Source organism: Merops nubicus, unplaced genomic scaffold (genome assembly GCF_000691845.1).
Source record: "Merops nubicus isolate BGI_N331 unplaced genomic scaffold, ASM69184v1 scaffold1844, whole genome shotgun sequence".
NCBI classification, from domain to species: domain Eukaryota; kingdom Metazoa; phylum Chordata; class Aves; order Coraciiformes; family Meropidae; genus Merops; species Merops nubicus.
The window spans coordinates 2,131-16,103 of record NW_008603421.1 but is presented as its reverse complement, the minus strand read 5'-3'; the positions used below and the strand labels follow the sequence as shown (position 1 = coordinate 16,103).

Genomic DNA, 13,973 nt, shown 5'->3' with positions numbered 1-13,973 from the left:
TGACTGTAATGACCCCCTGCATTAGCACTGGCTCCCATTTTCATTTCAGAGCAATGATTATTCTGCTCTGTGTATCCCAAGATAGAAGGTGATGACAGGCTAAAACCTCACTAACTATATTCAGGAATAAGAGAGAATGAAGCAGGAACCTAATCGAAGTGTATAAAATCTGAAATGGCACAAATAAGGTCAGCCTAGTAACTTTTTTTTCTATCTCAGCACATTTGATAGAACAGGGGACCATAAATGATGGTTAAGTGAAAAGCAGCAGATCCAGAGTGCCCGGAAGCATATTTTCACACTGAGATTTACACTGCAGGATCAATTGAAAGGGTGAAATCAGGCACCACTCTTCATGTGGAAAAAAAAGTCATTGAGTCACATTGATCCCACGTGAAGGCAGCAGAGAGGAACCTGCCACCCCATGCAGCTGTCTGCCCTGGGAGATGTCACAGGGGAAGAGAGGGTGCTCCTGCTCTGCCCACCCAGCCCAGGTCAATCCCTCATGGAGCTGTGGCACAGGGGTTCAAATGGAAGGCAACCTGTAGGTGATGGTCGTGTTTCTGAAGGGTGATAATTATATAGGAGCAAGATTTCCCATTAATATGGGTAGGAAACAGGTAGAAATCAATTGTATATAACTTGTGTCTGTGGTACAGGAGAAAACTTAGGAAACAATATTTAAGTATTGTTTTAATAGAGTTGGTTTGAAGAAAAATACTGAATTTCTCATTACTAACTGTGCTCTTTGAACAAAAGAAACAGAAGAAAAAGTGAAGGTTTCTGTATACAGAAATCTTTCTGAACATGAGAGTCATATCACATTGAGAGCACAGGGGAAATGTTTAAAGCTTTGCTGATGGTCATTTTGTTTTTTTAAGGAATGAAATATAGTAATAACACTGGTCAGTCAGGATAAAGATCCTCATTCCCCCCAGTATCAGTTGTGGCATCCACCAGAGTGAACCAGTTGTTCTTCTTTGTGCATGGCTCTGCTTCCCTGTACAATGGGAAAATGTGCCCATAGCAGAAAAACTAGTAAGTGGTTGCAGGCATAAATAATACTGTCCCTTTCCCCACAGACAGTGCTAACAAAGGTTAGCAGTGAGGAGTATCTGCATCATTTTTGAGGGTCCACCTCCTGGAGGAGGAGTTACCTGGCATCACATAAAATTGGGCTCCAGCGTTACACTTCACAGAGTTTTTGTCATGAGAAACACTCAAATCACAGCAGTAACTCAGCAGAGGGTTTTTTAATGTATGATTCTTTCAGCTTGCAGTGAGAAATAAGTGGATATCTTTGATGGCAGTGAAGCTTTAAATATCTTGCTCTGTGTTGTCATTGATACAATGCTGAAATCCAGGAGTGTGAACCAGGAAAACAGTATTTGGTTATTGCTGGTGAAGATGAAAAAAAGAGCATAGTCCAATGAAGCTGTAGTGAGCACTGCCTAATTTGGAAAGAAGAAGTTTCATTCCCACTTTGTTTTACTGGATAAAAGGCTCTGCTGTCCCTGAAGGACTGGGGAAAGAGGTTTTATGAGGCATCATCAGAGTGTGTAGGAAAACTTGGCCAAATGGGCCCCACGGCCAGACTGAAAATTGAGTACAGCTTTCAAACTGAAAGGAAAAGCATACGTTGAAGAGAACAAAGCATCACCACACCAGAAACATGTCCCCTTCCTTTTGGAGGGAGACACTGGGGTTTGCTTCAATGTATTCCTCTGGTCTCTTCTATCAAACCCAAGAACCATACTCCAGCACCTGCCTGCAGCAATGCATTGCCTTTTACAATTGCTTCAGAGGAAGCTCCTTGAAGGAGCAGTGAGTGACAGGGAGGTAAGCACTGACTTGTTATGTACTCCAGCACTTCCTCAGCTTTTACTAGCGATGGAGCCCCACAGGTATGAGCACAACAGGGATGCTCTTTTTGTAGCATAGGCAAGCCTGGTACTGCATTTGCTCTAAGCAGAAACAGATCTGTGTTGAACTCACAGGGCATGCTGGCTATTCCTCCTTCAGTGCCTTCTGTTTCTTACAACAGCAGCAGGGCCAGCAGAGAGGGGCATCAGATATCTCCTTCACCATTGATGCAAACAAGCAACAGAGGCAGCTGATTGCAGAGCTTGAAAATAAAAACCGGTAAGCACCCACAAGGCATCTGGGGGTTTTCAGTCTCATGTATTTTCCATGTCTGATTGTTGCTTAACATGTTTTATCACCTACTTCTGGGCAATATGCTTAAACATGCACAGGCACCTCGGCCTACGAAAAGCACAGAGCACAAAAAGATCCCCTGAATGTGACAAAGGCTCTGAAATCCACAGCCACCATGCATTTAATGAGTGTGCTGCTCAATGATGTGATGTAATCATTGATATTTTACTGTTTGCAGCTGCTGTTTGTTGAGTTTAAAAAAAAAAAAAAAAAAGCCTGTCCTGTTTGAAAACCAGATTAGCTTTGAGATGGATCCTCTGTAGCACTATAATGTGAAACGATAAAAGGATCAGTCACACTGGTAATGTTATGCTCCCCTGCTTTTATTTGTGAAAAGGATGATTAAAGCTCTCCAGAACAGGCTGCCTGGGAAAGGTTTACAGAAAGGTTAGCAGCAAGTTAGGCTGCTGATCAAATGAGCCACTGAGTCCAGATGTGACCGAGAGAGAATGTCCAGGAGAAATAGGCCAGCTGGCCCCAAAAAGGAGCAGTGCCCATTTGTTAGCAAGAGAGGAACTGGCCCTGGGTATCAGACTGCCTGATGCCATGAAATGTGTGACAGCAGAGCTCTGCTTTACTGCTGGATGGTAAAATAGAGGCCAGCCCAGACCAGATGGTTTCCTATTCCAAACTCTGCACTGCCTTCTGTCACCGCGTAATGAGCCACCAGCTCCAGTCTCCGTTTGTCGTTCATAGTTCAGGGCTGCCTCCTGCCCGCCTGCTGTCCAGCCAGGGGTGAAGAGGAGACAGAATTCACAGAGGTTCCACCCTTCTGCTGCACAGCTTTGTGTTAGCCTTTTGACAGCACTCCAGGGCTGGCGAGCTGGTCGTAACAAGTCCTGTTAAAGCACTTCTCCATGGACTGTTGACCACTCTCACATCTCTGCTTACACTAAAAGTGTATTTTTAAGTGCTGAGTATTTTCTCTGATAGGAAGGGCCAGATAAGTTATTTTTTCTTAAGTTCATGTGGTGCTTGAAATGTTTATGGAGAAGAAATAGAAGGGAGCAATGTAATTGAGCATAGAGCTATTTAATGCCTACCTCTGATTTTGGGGGACCTTGAAGAAATGTTTCCCTTTATGGTAAAATCCTAAAAGTTTATTTTAAAATATCCAGAGCCCTTTCCCATTGCCGAGGGCTTCTTTTGTTGGTTGGAGACCAGTCATTATATCTACACTGATGAAGAGCTATATATAATCATATTTCTTCTCCTCTTGCAATGTCCAGGAAGCTGGTTTTGTGGAAAATGACTGACTTGCACTCCTCTTCTTCTTCCCCTTCCCAAGAGAAATCCTGCAGGAGATCCAGAGGCTGCGACTTGAGCACGAGCAAGCGTCTCAGCCCACACCAGAGAAGGCACAACAAAATCCCACTCTGCTTGCAGAGCTCCGGCTCCTGAGGTAAGCCCACAGTGGTAAAACATCCACCCAGCCATTGCTGGGGCCAACCAGTCATTCTCAGTCAACAGAGAAATAAGAGCTAAGCCTGGCTTACAGTTTTGGGGGCTTTTTTACATAAATAATGCAATGTGTGGTTTTTTCTCCCTTTTCAGTGCAGGCTGTAGTCCTAGAAGTAATTAAGTTTGTGCTTTAAACTATGCAGGAGGAATCTCATCCACACTGTAATTAAGCATGTGCACTAGCATTTGCAGAGTTAGGCCCTTAGGTCATTTGGAATAGGTCCCCACTGCCCTGTCCAAATGCCATTAATTATATGGGGAAAAATGTCCTGTCAGAGAAAATGCTTCTACAAAGATTTTTCTTTTATGCTAAAGTAAATACAGAGATACATGGAAATACAGCCAGAATGAGACGTTAAGTTTTGGAAATTTCCCCCATGTGTTGAACTCTGAGGAGAGGTCAGATCTCTTCCTGGTGCAAAACCAGGCTGCAGAATGATCCTCCCTGTCACATGAGAAGTGAGTGGCAATGTCATCTGCAGCAGCTGAAGATCTGGAGGATCATTTTTCTAGTTTTCCCACCAAGTTAAAACGTTGATATGGGTGTGTCTGCATGTTAATTGGCATGCTCTACATGGATTTGCTAATTGCCATGTGTATCACATTGAAGGAGTACAGTTGTCATTGGAACAGATCTGTAGGTTCCCTGCAAGTCCTGAAGTTCCTGTTGTAAAAGCCAGACAGAGAATCCAGCAAAAACTATCCAAAACACTTCATGTGGATAAGAATAGAGTGTAAACACTTTCTTTCTAGTGAAACAATGCTAGATTAAATTTTATCCCCCCCTTGCATAGAGCAGTTCTCTCATGAGAAGTCTAAAGAACATTTTTGGTCACTTAGCCACTCCTCACTCATCACCAAAGGAAATTACTATATGAAATTGTGCTACATTTTTTCTTTACAAATGCTGTATAGTTTTATTATTGAATTTTCCACACTAAAATATTTTCCTGTTTTGCAAGTAATCACATTTGCTTTCCAATCTGAAGATTAAGTTAGCTTGTTCATTTCTGTGAGTGATTTTAGTCTAGAAGTACTTCTGGATATCTACAGGCAAGTGACATTCTGTGAGACATATAAAACTGTAATGAAAAAGTGTACACTGCATAAAATGTACCAATAATGTAGCTCCTGTGCATCAAGCCTAAAGTCTGTTTTAAGCAGGTTTAGGAGATTTGCTTTCTATGTTGTTGAAAAATAAGATTCATTATCTTTAAAAAAAAATAAAAAATCAAATGATTGTGCACTCTTAGTGGAGTGACTACTTAATTTTTCCTGCTTTTCAGTTTTGCTACACATATTAAAAGCCTAACATCCTTATTTGAGTTTCCTGACACTGGATGTCCCTAGCACACTGAAGCTGAGTTCTTCAATTACAGTGTCTTTCCTGATTTACTATGCACTGTCAGAGGCAGAAAATAACTTTTCATCTGTGGGTCTGTACTGCTTTGCAGACCTTCTAAAACGTTCACCATCCAAAAGGCAAAAGAATGACTTTTAATTTGCTGTGGAATTTCAACAACCCCTCAAATTCCTAGATGCTTGAGGTGTCAGGAGGCTGTTAAGAACCTCACACCTTTTACACCTCGTGTGAAACAGCAGGACTCAGAACAGCAGCACTGATTAACAGTGATGTTAACCCACAGGTTTTGGGGCTTGAAGCAGTTAGGGCAGCAGGGCAGTTTACCTCATGTAACATTAAGAAATGCTGGAATCTGTAAGTTGTGTTGTGGGTACCTGTCCCAGCATCTTTCACTAGGTGCTGTAGTGTTGCAGACACACAGAAATGAGGTTCTGAACACAGAGTTCCTTCACATTACTGGTGCTGTCTTGGAGACAGGTTGGAAAGTCCATTATTTCCAAGAACTTGCTCTGGAGTACAGTGGGAGAAAACAGTCAGAGGAGAGGTCTGTACATTGTACACTGCTTAGATCCTTTCCACAGAATGTCTCTAAAGCCCAAAATGAATCTAAAACCCAGCAGAGGTCTGTGCTAGGACCTGTCACTTTGAATTGCATGGATGCTTTTGTACAGTTCAGAGCATTTCCACCCATTATATGCCTGGAAAAAGAAAAAAAAAAAAAAAGCCAGCAGAAGCAATTGTAGCAGAAAATAGATTGCTCCTCCAGAAGGGTAAATACAACCTGGCAGTATTACTAGATGATCCTGTTGCATAGGTGAGAGATACCACACATGAGCAACCCTGCAGAAGCCAGTGTTGCTTGTATCAGCAACTGCTCACTTACAGAGAAGGCTCAAAATCAGGGGCTTGAACCTTCTCTGTAAGTGTGGGGTTCTCAGAACCCCCATCCTGTGCAGTGGAGCTGTGCAGAATCAAAGCTGTTCCCTTTACATGGGTGCAGACTGGCTCTCACAACCATGGCTGGCTCAGTATTTGCATTGTCACAGTGTCACAGGACCACCACTGGACTCCAGGTCCAAAGAGCTGTTTCCAAGCAGTTGTAGCTCCACTGCATGATGGTCTTACTCTTGCTTTCAGAAAAAAAAAAATAAGGAAACTAAAGCAGATCACTGATTTTCTCACTGAATTCTGAACTCTCTTAGCTTCTCTCCTATCTTGCTCTGTTTGGTGTCCCTGCTGTAATTTGCTGTTCTTCAGGGCATGGCTTTAATTTCTCCTGACACCGAGTGAGGTTATTGACTAGAGAGATCCACAGACAAAAATTGCAAGACATTCCCAAGAGGGGATAAAACACAAATTTTTTGGAATTTTGTTTGTTCTGTGCAGAAGGGTCTGTGTCCCTGGCTTTTTCCTAATCACTATATTGGGTCCCTTAAATATTCCCAGTATGAGGGAGCTCCCTGGCTTTCCTGGAGCCCTGTCTTCACCCAGTGTGTTTGCTTCCCCATGGTCTATAGATATAGACCTCATAGTCAAGCTGGGGGAAGGATGCAGTTGAAAGCTGCTGACAGTGTGAAGGGATAAGCTCTGACTGAATCTGCTTGTTTCCCAGACAGAGGAAGGATGAGCTGGAACAGAGGATGTCTGCTCTCCAGGAAAGCCGGAGGGAGCTCATGGTTCAGTTGGAAGGCCTCATGAAACTGCTGAAGGTAAGGAGCTCCACCTGATACTACCAAGGAGAACAGGCAGACTGAAGTGAGAGAGGAGAGGGAGGAGATATGACCACAGAATTTTGCAGAGCTTGACTATTTCCACCTGTTAAATTTGGCTTTCTTTCCTTCCCTTTCTGTATTTTGCCTTTGTCTTTCAGTTTAAGGGTTTCAAATGGTGCTCAGTTGATGTTGTTCTGCAGTAACACTGCACCATCATTGTCACCTACTGCTAAGTGGATGGAATGTCAGAGACAGACTCTGAACTATTGAGGAATTAATATAGTCATTTAAATGATGCTGCAGCATGATGCAGTACCATCCTGTTTTCCTCTCTTGTACAAGGACTTGGCCACATCTCTGGATTTCAGGCTAGCTATCTCTGCATCAGCTATTCAGCAATATCCAAACAAACAATTTTGTGGTCCAGTTTTGGGTGTTCTTCAAGTTTTCTCTGTTGAGGACATGAAATACAGAAGAAAGGGGGGGGAATAAAACTAAGAAACAAACCAACACATAAAACAAGTTAATGAGTAACTGTGAGAAAAACAACTCAGCACTGTACACTGTTTGCTGCTCCAGCTGACAGTACAGAATTGCTTTTGCTAGCTCCTTTAACTTTCCCCATCCAACTGCTAGTTGTATCAGATGTGCCATTTGACCACCACATCTCTCTGATCTTCCAGATGCTTCCCCAATGCTACTTGCTCATTTTCATAAATACAGAAACAGGCCCTTGTTAAACAGAGGAAACACAGCCCAACAGGGGGACTCAGTTAAAAAGGAAGATATCAAAAAAGCATGTGCATTTTTAAGATAGATTCCAAATTTAGCTTTCTTTTCTGTTCTTCACTTACATCCTGGCTAATCTCTTTTTCTTTAGGAAGAAGAATTGAAACAGGTAGTAAGTTACCTCCTTGAAGGCCTCACTAACTCCTAAATGTGATTGTGTTCCTATGATTTATTTTATATCGTTTGCTTGAAATGTGTGCGTGTTCTTTTGACTCAAATTAATATTTTGGAATTCTTTCACACGTTATTTTCAAGGGTCTTGGAGCAATTTTCACAATTAAGTATCTTAGCCCTCTAGAAAGTGAGTCATGGCTACAAGAAGTCTTGATCTTTTTCTCACTCCTCTAAATAAGAACACGTAAGATCTGGAAACCACCACCCAAATGTAGTGAAACCAACGTAGAATATGACTGAAAGAAGGCTTCTACCACAGATAACATTTTGAAAATGTAATGAGAACTTTGGATCTTTAAGAAAAACATAACTGAGTTTAAATGAGACCAGGGCAATGAGTTTGAAATCCCACATTACCCAGAAAAAGTCAGGGCATTGTCTGCATATCTTTTAAGGCTTGTTAATGCTAACAGCCCCACAAGTCTTCAGGAAAATGATGTAGTTTTTAAAAGGCTTCTGCAACCTGGATCAAAGAGGGCAAGTATTTATATTACTGCTGCTAAATTTTAGAAGATTTAACTGGTTTGGAGCTTTTAAGTATCGAAATGGATCTTGGAAAGATATTAGGCTAAAAAAAAAGGCACTTCTCAGGCAGCAGTCTGATTTATGACTCCAATAAAAATGTTTAATTTTAACAAAACACTTCCTCCTGCTTTCATCACTAGAAGTACAGTCACAAGTCTTGTGTTCTGTCTGTGGAAGAGCATGCAGAGTTTGTGGGTAATGCTCACCTTCCTAAAACTAACATTTTGGCTAATTTTTCAAAAGCATCAAGCAGTTGCACACAAGAAAATAAATCTGGCCCAAGATCACCTCCATGTAAGGGCTGTCTTTTCTGATTCTGCAGTACTCCATGCACAAAAGAGAAGCTTCCAACGTGACAGCAGTTTCCCTATCATGTAAAATGTCCACTGGACAGTATAAATGAAAGCACATTTTCAGGCTATGAGATATGATTCTTTTTTGCAGACTAATAGCCTTGCTGAATACCAGGTGATGATGCCAGAGAATTACTCTCAATTTCCATTAAATGATCCCCATTACGCTGTGCCATTTTCATCTGTTGAGAGAAACAGGATTAAATTAATTTCTGGAGGAACTCAACTGGAATGAGCAGCCTGGCAATTCATCTAACGCTTATGGACCTTCTATTTCTCTCCTGCCCTTCCTTGAGGAAGGATAACGAGTAGCTCCCATCCGTGTGGTGGGATGAGGCTGAGACAGGCTCTCCCCGTGTCGTCCCAGCTCAGCTCCGGCAGAGGGAGCAATGGGCTAAAGCTCCTCTGAAGCCACTCTGCATTTCAGGCTTTTCTCTGAAGCATGCATGACATCTGCTACTGGGAAATCTTTCCCTGTCCAGCAAGAGTTCACTGAAAAGCCATAGCAGGATGAGTAGGGATGGTGATTTAAATAAAATACATGGAAATTTTCCTAGAAGACATGAGTACATTGATAGCAGCAACCAAATACAACATAAAAGCTGAAGCCATCCACATATCCATGGTGGCTGTGGGGGCTTCCCTTTCAGCACACAGTCCTCAGCTGGTGGGGCTGCCAAAGTGGTGCTCGAGTTGGGAGCAATCTGGTGCTCAACTTCTCTGCTGAGACTGTTATGATCATCATAGCAGGTTTCAGACTGTTGGCTCTAGCCTGTGAGAACCTTGTTTCTCCTGGTAACCACTAAGCAGGAATCCAAAGCTAACAGCACTCCATCCCCACAGACTTGGGCTGAGTTGAATCTGGGTGAGTAAAGTTTAACTGAAGTAAAGCAGGTATCCCCAAATATCCTCCTACTTCAACTTGCTGTTCATCAGTTCTGTCTGGTGCTGCCCAAATTGGATAAAAACAGAGGAGTTTTTTAGTGGAGAGGGGACTCCAAGTGTTTCTTCTCCCTGTGCTTCCCAAACAGTTTGTCCCAAGACTGAAAGCTACAGATAAGGGAGCACTGTTTATCCTAAACACAAGATCTCAGTCGTAGCTGCAGAGGAAACACAAGGGTAAGCACTGGTGTGCAGCAGCTTTTAGATTTCTCTTGTGGGAAAATTCCAGCAAAGTACTGGCAGGCATCTGTTATTTTTAGTAAATAAAATGCCTCTTCTGAAGTTCACTCCTTGAATGTGACTTGACTATAGAAAGCAAATTTTGTCCATTTTTTTTCTAATCTTCTCTGAAAGTTCCTGCTGTTGTTGGTGTTCCTCAAACCTGAGATCAAAGGCAAAGAGGAGCTGAGGGAGAAGAGCAAGCAAACGAGGGAGCTGAGAACCAGAAATTCTTACACAGATTTGTTTCACAGAAGCTGAAACATGAAAGGAGGTAGCTGTAGGTCCCAGACCCCTGGCCTGATGTGCAGGGGGTATGACCTCTGAGGACCTTGGAGGGTCTCCACATTGCTCTGTGCCCTGCCTCTGGAAGACTCAAGATCTGCATTTCCACTGCAGTGGGTACAGATGATTCCAGAAACAGGAGAGCATCTGGCCTTTATATATTCAACTTCCCTTTCATCCATCATTTAAATGTTCTAAAACCAATCATTAAAGAAATTATAAGTATTAAATCCTCCATTCTCCCATCAGTAAAGTGCTTATTCCTCATAAACCTAATTTGCCCTTGATGTCTCTCTGGTGATAATGTCTCTTAGAAAGGGGTGATTGAAGAAAAGAACAAATAGCTTGGTATTCTGATACATTATTTATGGTCCAGGGCAGGAATTTATAAAAATCTCAAGGGCAGTGCCACACTCTTCCTGCAATAGGCTGCTGTTGTCTTTTTTAGAACATATCTGCCAAACCAAATCAGGGCTGCAGTGGCAAACACTCCAGGAGTCAAAATAAATGCTGTGGGAAGAGTTAAGAAGTTCTCTTGAGTTCTCAATATAAAGCCAAGTTGAGGGAACCCCCAGCCCTCGGGTTACTGTTCACTGTGAACAACCAGGGCCATGGGTCTCAGTTCCCCTTTAACAGCCCTCAAGCCACCTCCATCCTTGGCATCTACCAAACACAGGTTTTCAGTCAAAAGCCGTGTGCAGTTTGGTCTGGGCTCCAGCATTTGGTTTTCCTTATGTGGAGACACATTCCCAGGGGTTTTGAAACAGGGGATGGAAGGGGCACTGTGGCTCTTGGTATCGCTCACCCAGCTGTGTTTGTAAAAATGGGTTATTTTGTCAAGTCTGCTTGAGTTTCAGCTAAGTGACACTAACTGTGAGGTGCTAACAGCATGACATTGTATACGGCTGGTGTTCAAACATTTTCACTTCCAGCAGCTGAACCCATAGCAGGAATTTATATTGCCCTGTCCCCACAGTGTTTTGGGAGTGCCTGAGTGTGTCCTGTAGACTGAACGATTTAACAGCGTGTGATTTAATAGTGGCTTAAAAGAGTTCTCTAGCTCCAAATAAAAAATGGAGAGTGTTAAAAAACAGGGTATTTTTTATTGCAAGTGTCAGACTATGTGACTGAGAGGCTGCACGTACCGTGGTGCTCTCCTGCAGGGAGGTGGAGGGCAGGGCTGTGATCAGCTCTCCTGGCAGCTCTGGTGGCAGGGGCTGTCTGGGTCCCTTGCCCAGGCTGAAAGCCAGCCCCGTGCCACCATCCTCCCCCTTCCCCCAGCCCACGTGGGTGGAGTTTTACCAAGCGTGTGTGTGAACTGGGGCAGTGAGAGAGGGACAAGGGCAGAGAGGAGGGCTATACTTTGGTGTTTCTTAACTTTTTTTTTTTTTAATGTAGTTGCCTGACATTTTCCCATGCTTGAAGGAAGTCAGATCTTGACTCATATTTTCCTACCCTGCTATTTTTCTGCGTTGCCACACTCTAACAACTGACTTCAGTGCATTCTTTTTTAGCCAAGTGAGCATTACCCAGCTGATCTACAACCAGCATGATGCCTTTAAGCTAGGGTGACGAGGACAGCAGGTGAGGGCTCTTGCAAAGACCCGTCTAACCCCCTGTGATTGTTTTGCAGACCCAAGGGGCAGGCTCCCCACGTTCCTCACCCAGCCACACCATCAGCCGACCGATTCCGATGCCCATCAGGTCTGCCTCTGCCTGCTCCACCCCGACGCACGCGCCTCAGGACTCGCTGACCGGGGTGGGAGGAGATGTGCAGGAAGCCTTTGCACAGAGTAAGTCTCACCCACAGCTTGTCTGGGGGACTTGGAGATTTTCAGGAGGTCGTCATTTCTTACGGTTAATGACTAATGAAACTTGAGCTTCTGATTTGCATGCAATGAAATGGAAAAACAAAAAATTCTGCAATAACTGTGTTGTGGTTTTGAAAATGGGCTTGGTCAGCCAGCAGGCTGTGCTGTCCAAGCAGGTAAGCAGAAACTGGACAGGGACTTTTGATGCAAGATAGTCAGACTAGTTATCAAATGCTCTCTTAATCAGAAGAAGAATTGCTGTTGACCTCAGCAAGGGGTTGTCATTGTGTTTGGCTTTAAATAAAGACTTTGCTAGGAGTAGATGGTACAGTCATAGAATTGGTTCAGGTGGAAAGGGTTCTTGTATGTCACCATGTCCTCCTGCTCCAAGAAAGAGGGCTTCAAAGTGAGATCAGACCATTCAGGACCTTAACCAGTTGAGTTCTGGGTGGCTTCTAGCACACATTTTCCACAGCCTCAGTTCCAGTGTCTGACCATGCTTACTGGGCAATTTTTTTGTCCTTGTGTCTGACTGGAACATCCCATGATGGAACTGGTGACTGTTATCCATTGTCCTTTTGTTTTGGGCCTGTGAGAAGGGTCCAGCTAGACAGGAATTGAATCTGGAGGTCGTGGTGAATCCTTCCTTTGCATTTCCAGAAAACTGCTGTAGGCTGCATCGTGTTTCTCACTCCTCTTTCCACTCTTTAGTCAAGTAACAATAAATTTTAAACTGTTTTGCATTTCAAAGGCCACAGATTAAATGATTATGTTGAATGCTGAAGGAAGTAAATAGTCTGTGTGATCTAAATGGAGACATATTTCTTATTTTTCTCATCTACTTTCTTCTGAAATATTAACGTCACTGCATTTCTTTTATATGAATAATTTTTTTCCCTGTTTCCCTAGTACAAATCAAATGTAAGTAGGGCTCTGGAGTTCTTCTAGAGTGAAAGCATGCTTGTTCCCAGGAGCCCAGTTCAGCACTCTCATGCACCCTTCCCCTTGATATTCAGGGGAATTGTGTCTGTGCCTATCTTAAGACAAGGTTGAATCTATAATGCAATTAAGAACCTTTTACTGAAGTGCTAGTCAATTTGTGTATTGAAAATGGGCATAATTCCTGGTCCCAACAGAACAGTTTGCTGGATTTCTCATTTTCTGTGGCAGAAGAAACAGGAAAGACATATTTTTCTTATTTTGGTGTGAAAAAAAAAATCGAGACAGGCAAAAATATGGACCTCTAGCCCCTATCCTGTTATAGGACACTTCCTTCCAGAGCTAAGGGTAAGAGCAGTAATGTAGTGGCCACAATAAAATAAAACAATTGACAATACTAAGGCTGCCTCAGGCAAATGCTTTTTAGGTATATAAATGTGTTCTGTTCAAGAAAAAAGGCAATATAAAAAGGCAAGCAATCACATTTAAGAACTACTGCATTTGATAAATATCTAGCTTTATGTCATTATTTCCCATATTCTCTACATGGGAAGGTCAAACCCAAAGAACATGAAGCCACCCATCCTGTCACTTGACATACAGCTTTGAGGGGGTGGGGGAAGTGAGCTGAGATTTTAAGGCTCCATTCTGTGCTGCACCAACAGAGATCTGTCTCTATATGTGTAATGCAGACAAGCTGTAGTTAAAGCACAGCTTCTCTTTTGGTTTTTTTTTTTCCTCTTTCATCATGTTTACAATAGTTCTGATACAAAATTGAGAAGACTTTAGAGAGGGAGTGGCTGTCTGAGTGCATGTGTGTCTGTGTAAGAGAGAGATTCACGAGTTTAATTTACAATCCAGTAATCATTTGCTAATGGATATATTAAAAAATAAACTCTTTAGAAGTTGGGCAACATTTTAAAATGAATTGTTTTGCATTCAACCAGTTGTGAAGAATCTACAGCAGTCAAATCCTGCCGATTCCTGTGAACAATCCAGTCTGGAGATTCTGTGGGATATATTGATTATTCAGCTATGCTTGGGATTTGGGGGAGTTAGGCATGGGTTACCCACAGCCTGCTCCTAGGGAAGGAGTATTTCATGCAGCTCACAAGAATCTTTCATGATTGATGGTTAAGGGACTATTGCCAGGTTCAGCAGGGAATCACTTGTAGTGCAATGA

The 13,973-nt window shown here is 42.8% G+C and overlaps 1 protein-coding gene across 3 annotated transcripts in view; it reads left to right on the top strand.

Moving 5' to 3' along the window:
* The window catches only part of LOC103771340 (dystrobrevin alpha), a 79,368-nt gene that overhangs the window by 65,257 nt on the left and 138 nt on the right, over positions 1-13,973 (top strand). For 2 of the 3 annotated variants that reach the window (XM_008938632.1, XM_008938631.1), the window contains 5 exons: positions 2,057-2,142; positions 3,506-3,619; positions 6,654-6,750; positions 7,634-7,654; positions 11,674-11,837. In XM_008938632.1, the coding sequence (XP_008936880.1) occupies positions 2,057-2,142; positions 3,506-3,619; positions 6,654-6,750; positions 7,634-7,654; positions 11,674-11,837 (482 nt within the window). The remainder of the gene's footprint in view (positions 1-2,056; positions 2,143-3,505; positions 3,620-6,653; positions 6,751-7,633; positions 7,655-11,673; positions 11,838-13,973) is intronic. The other variant, XM_008938633.1, reaches the window with a different exon arrangement.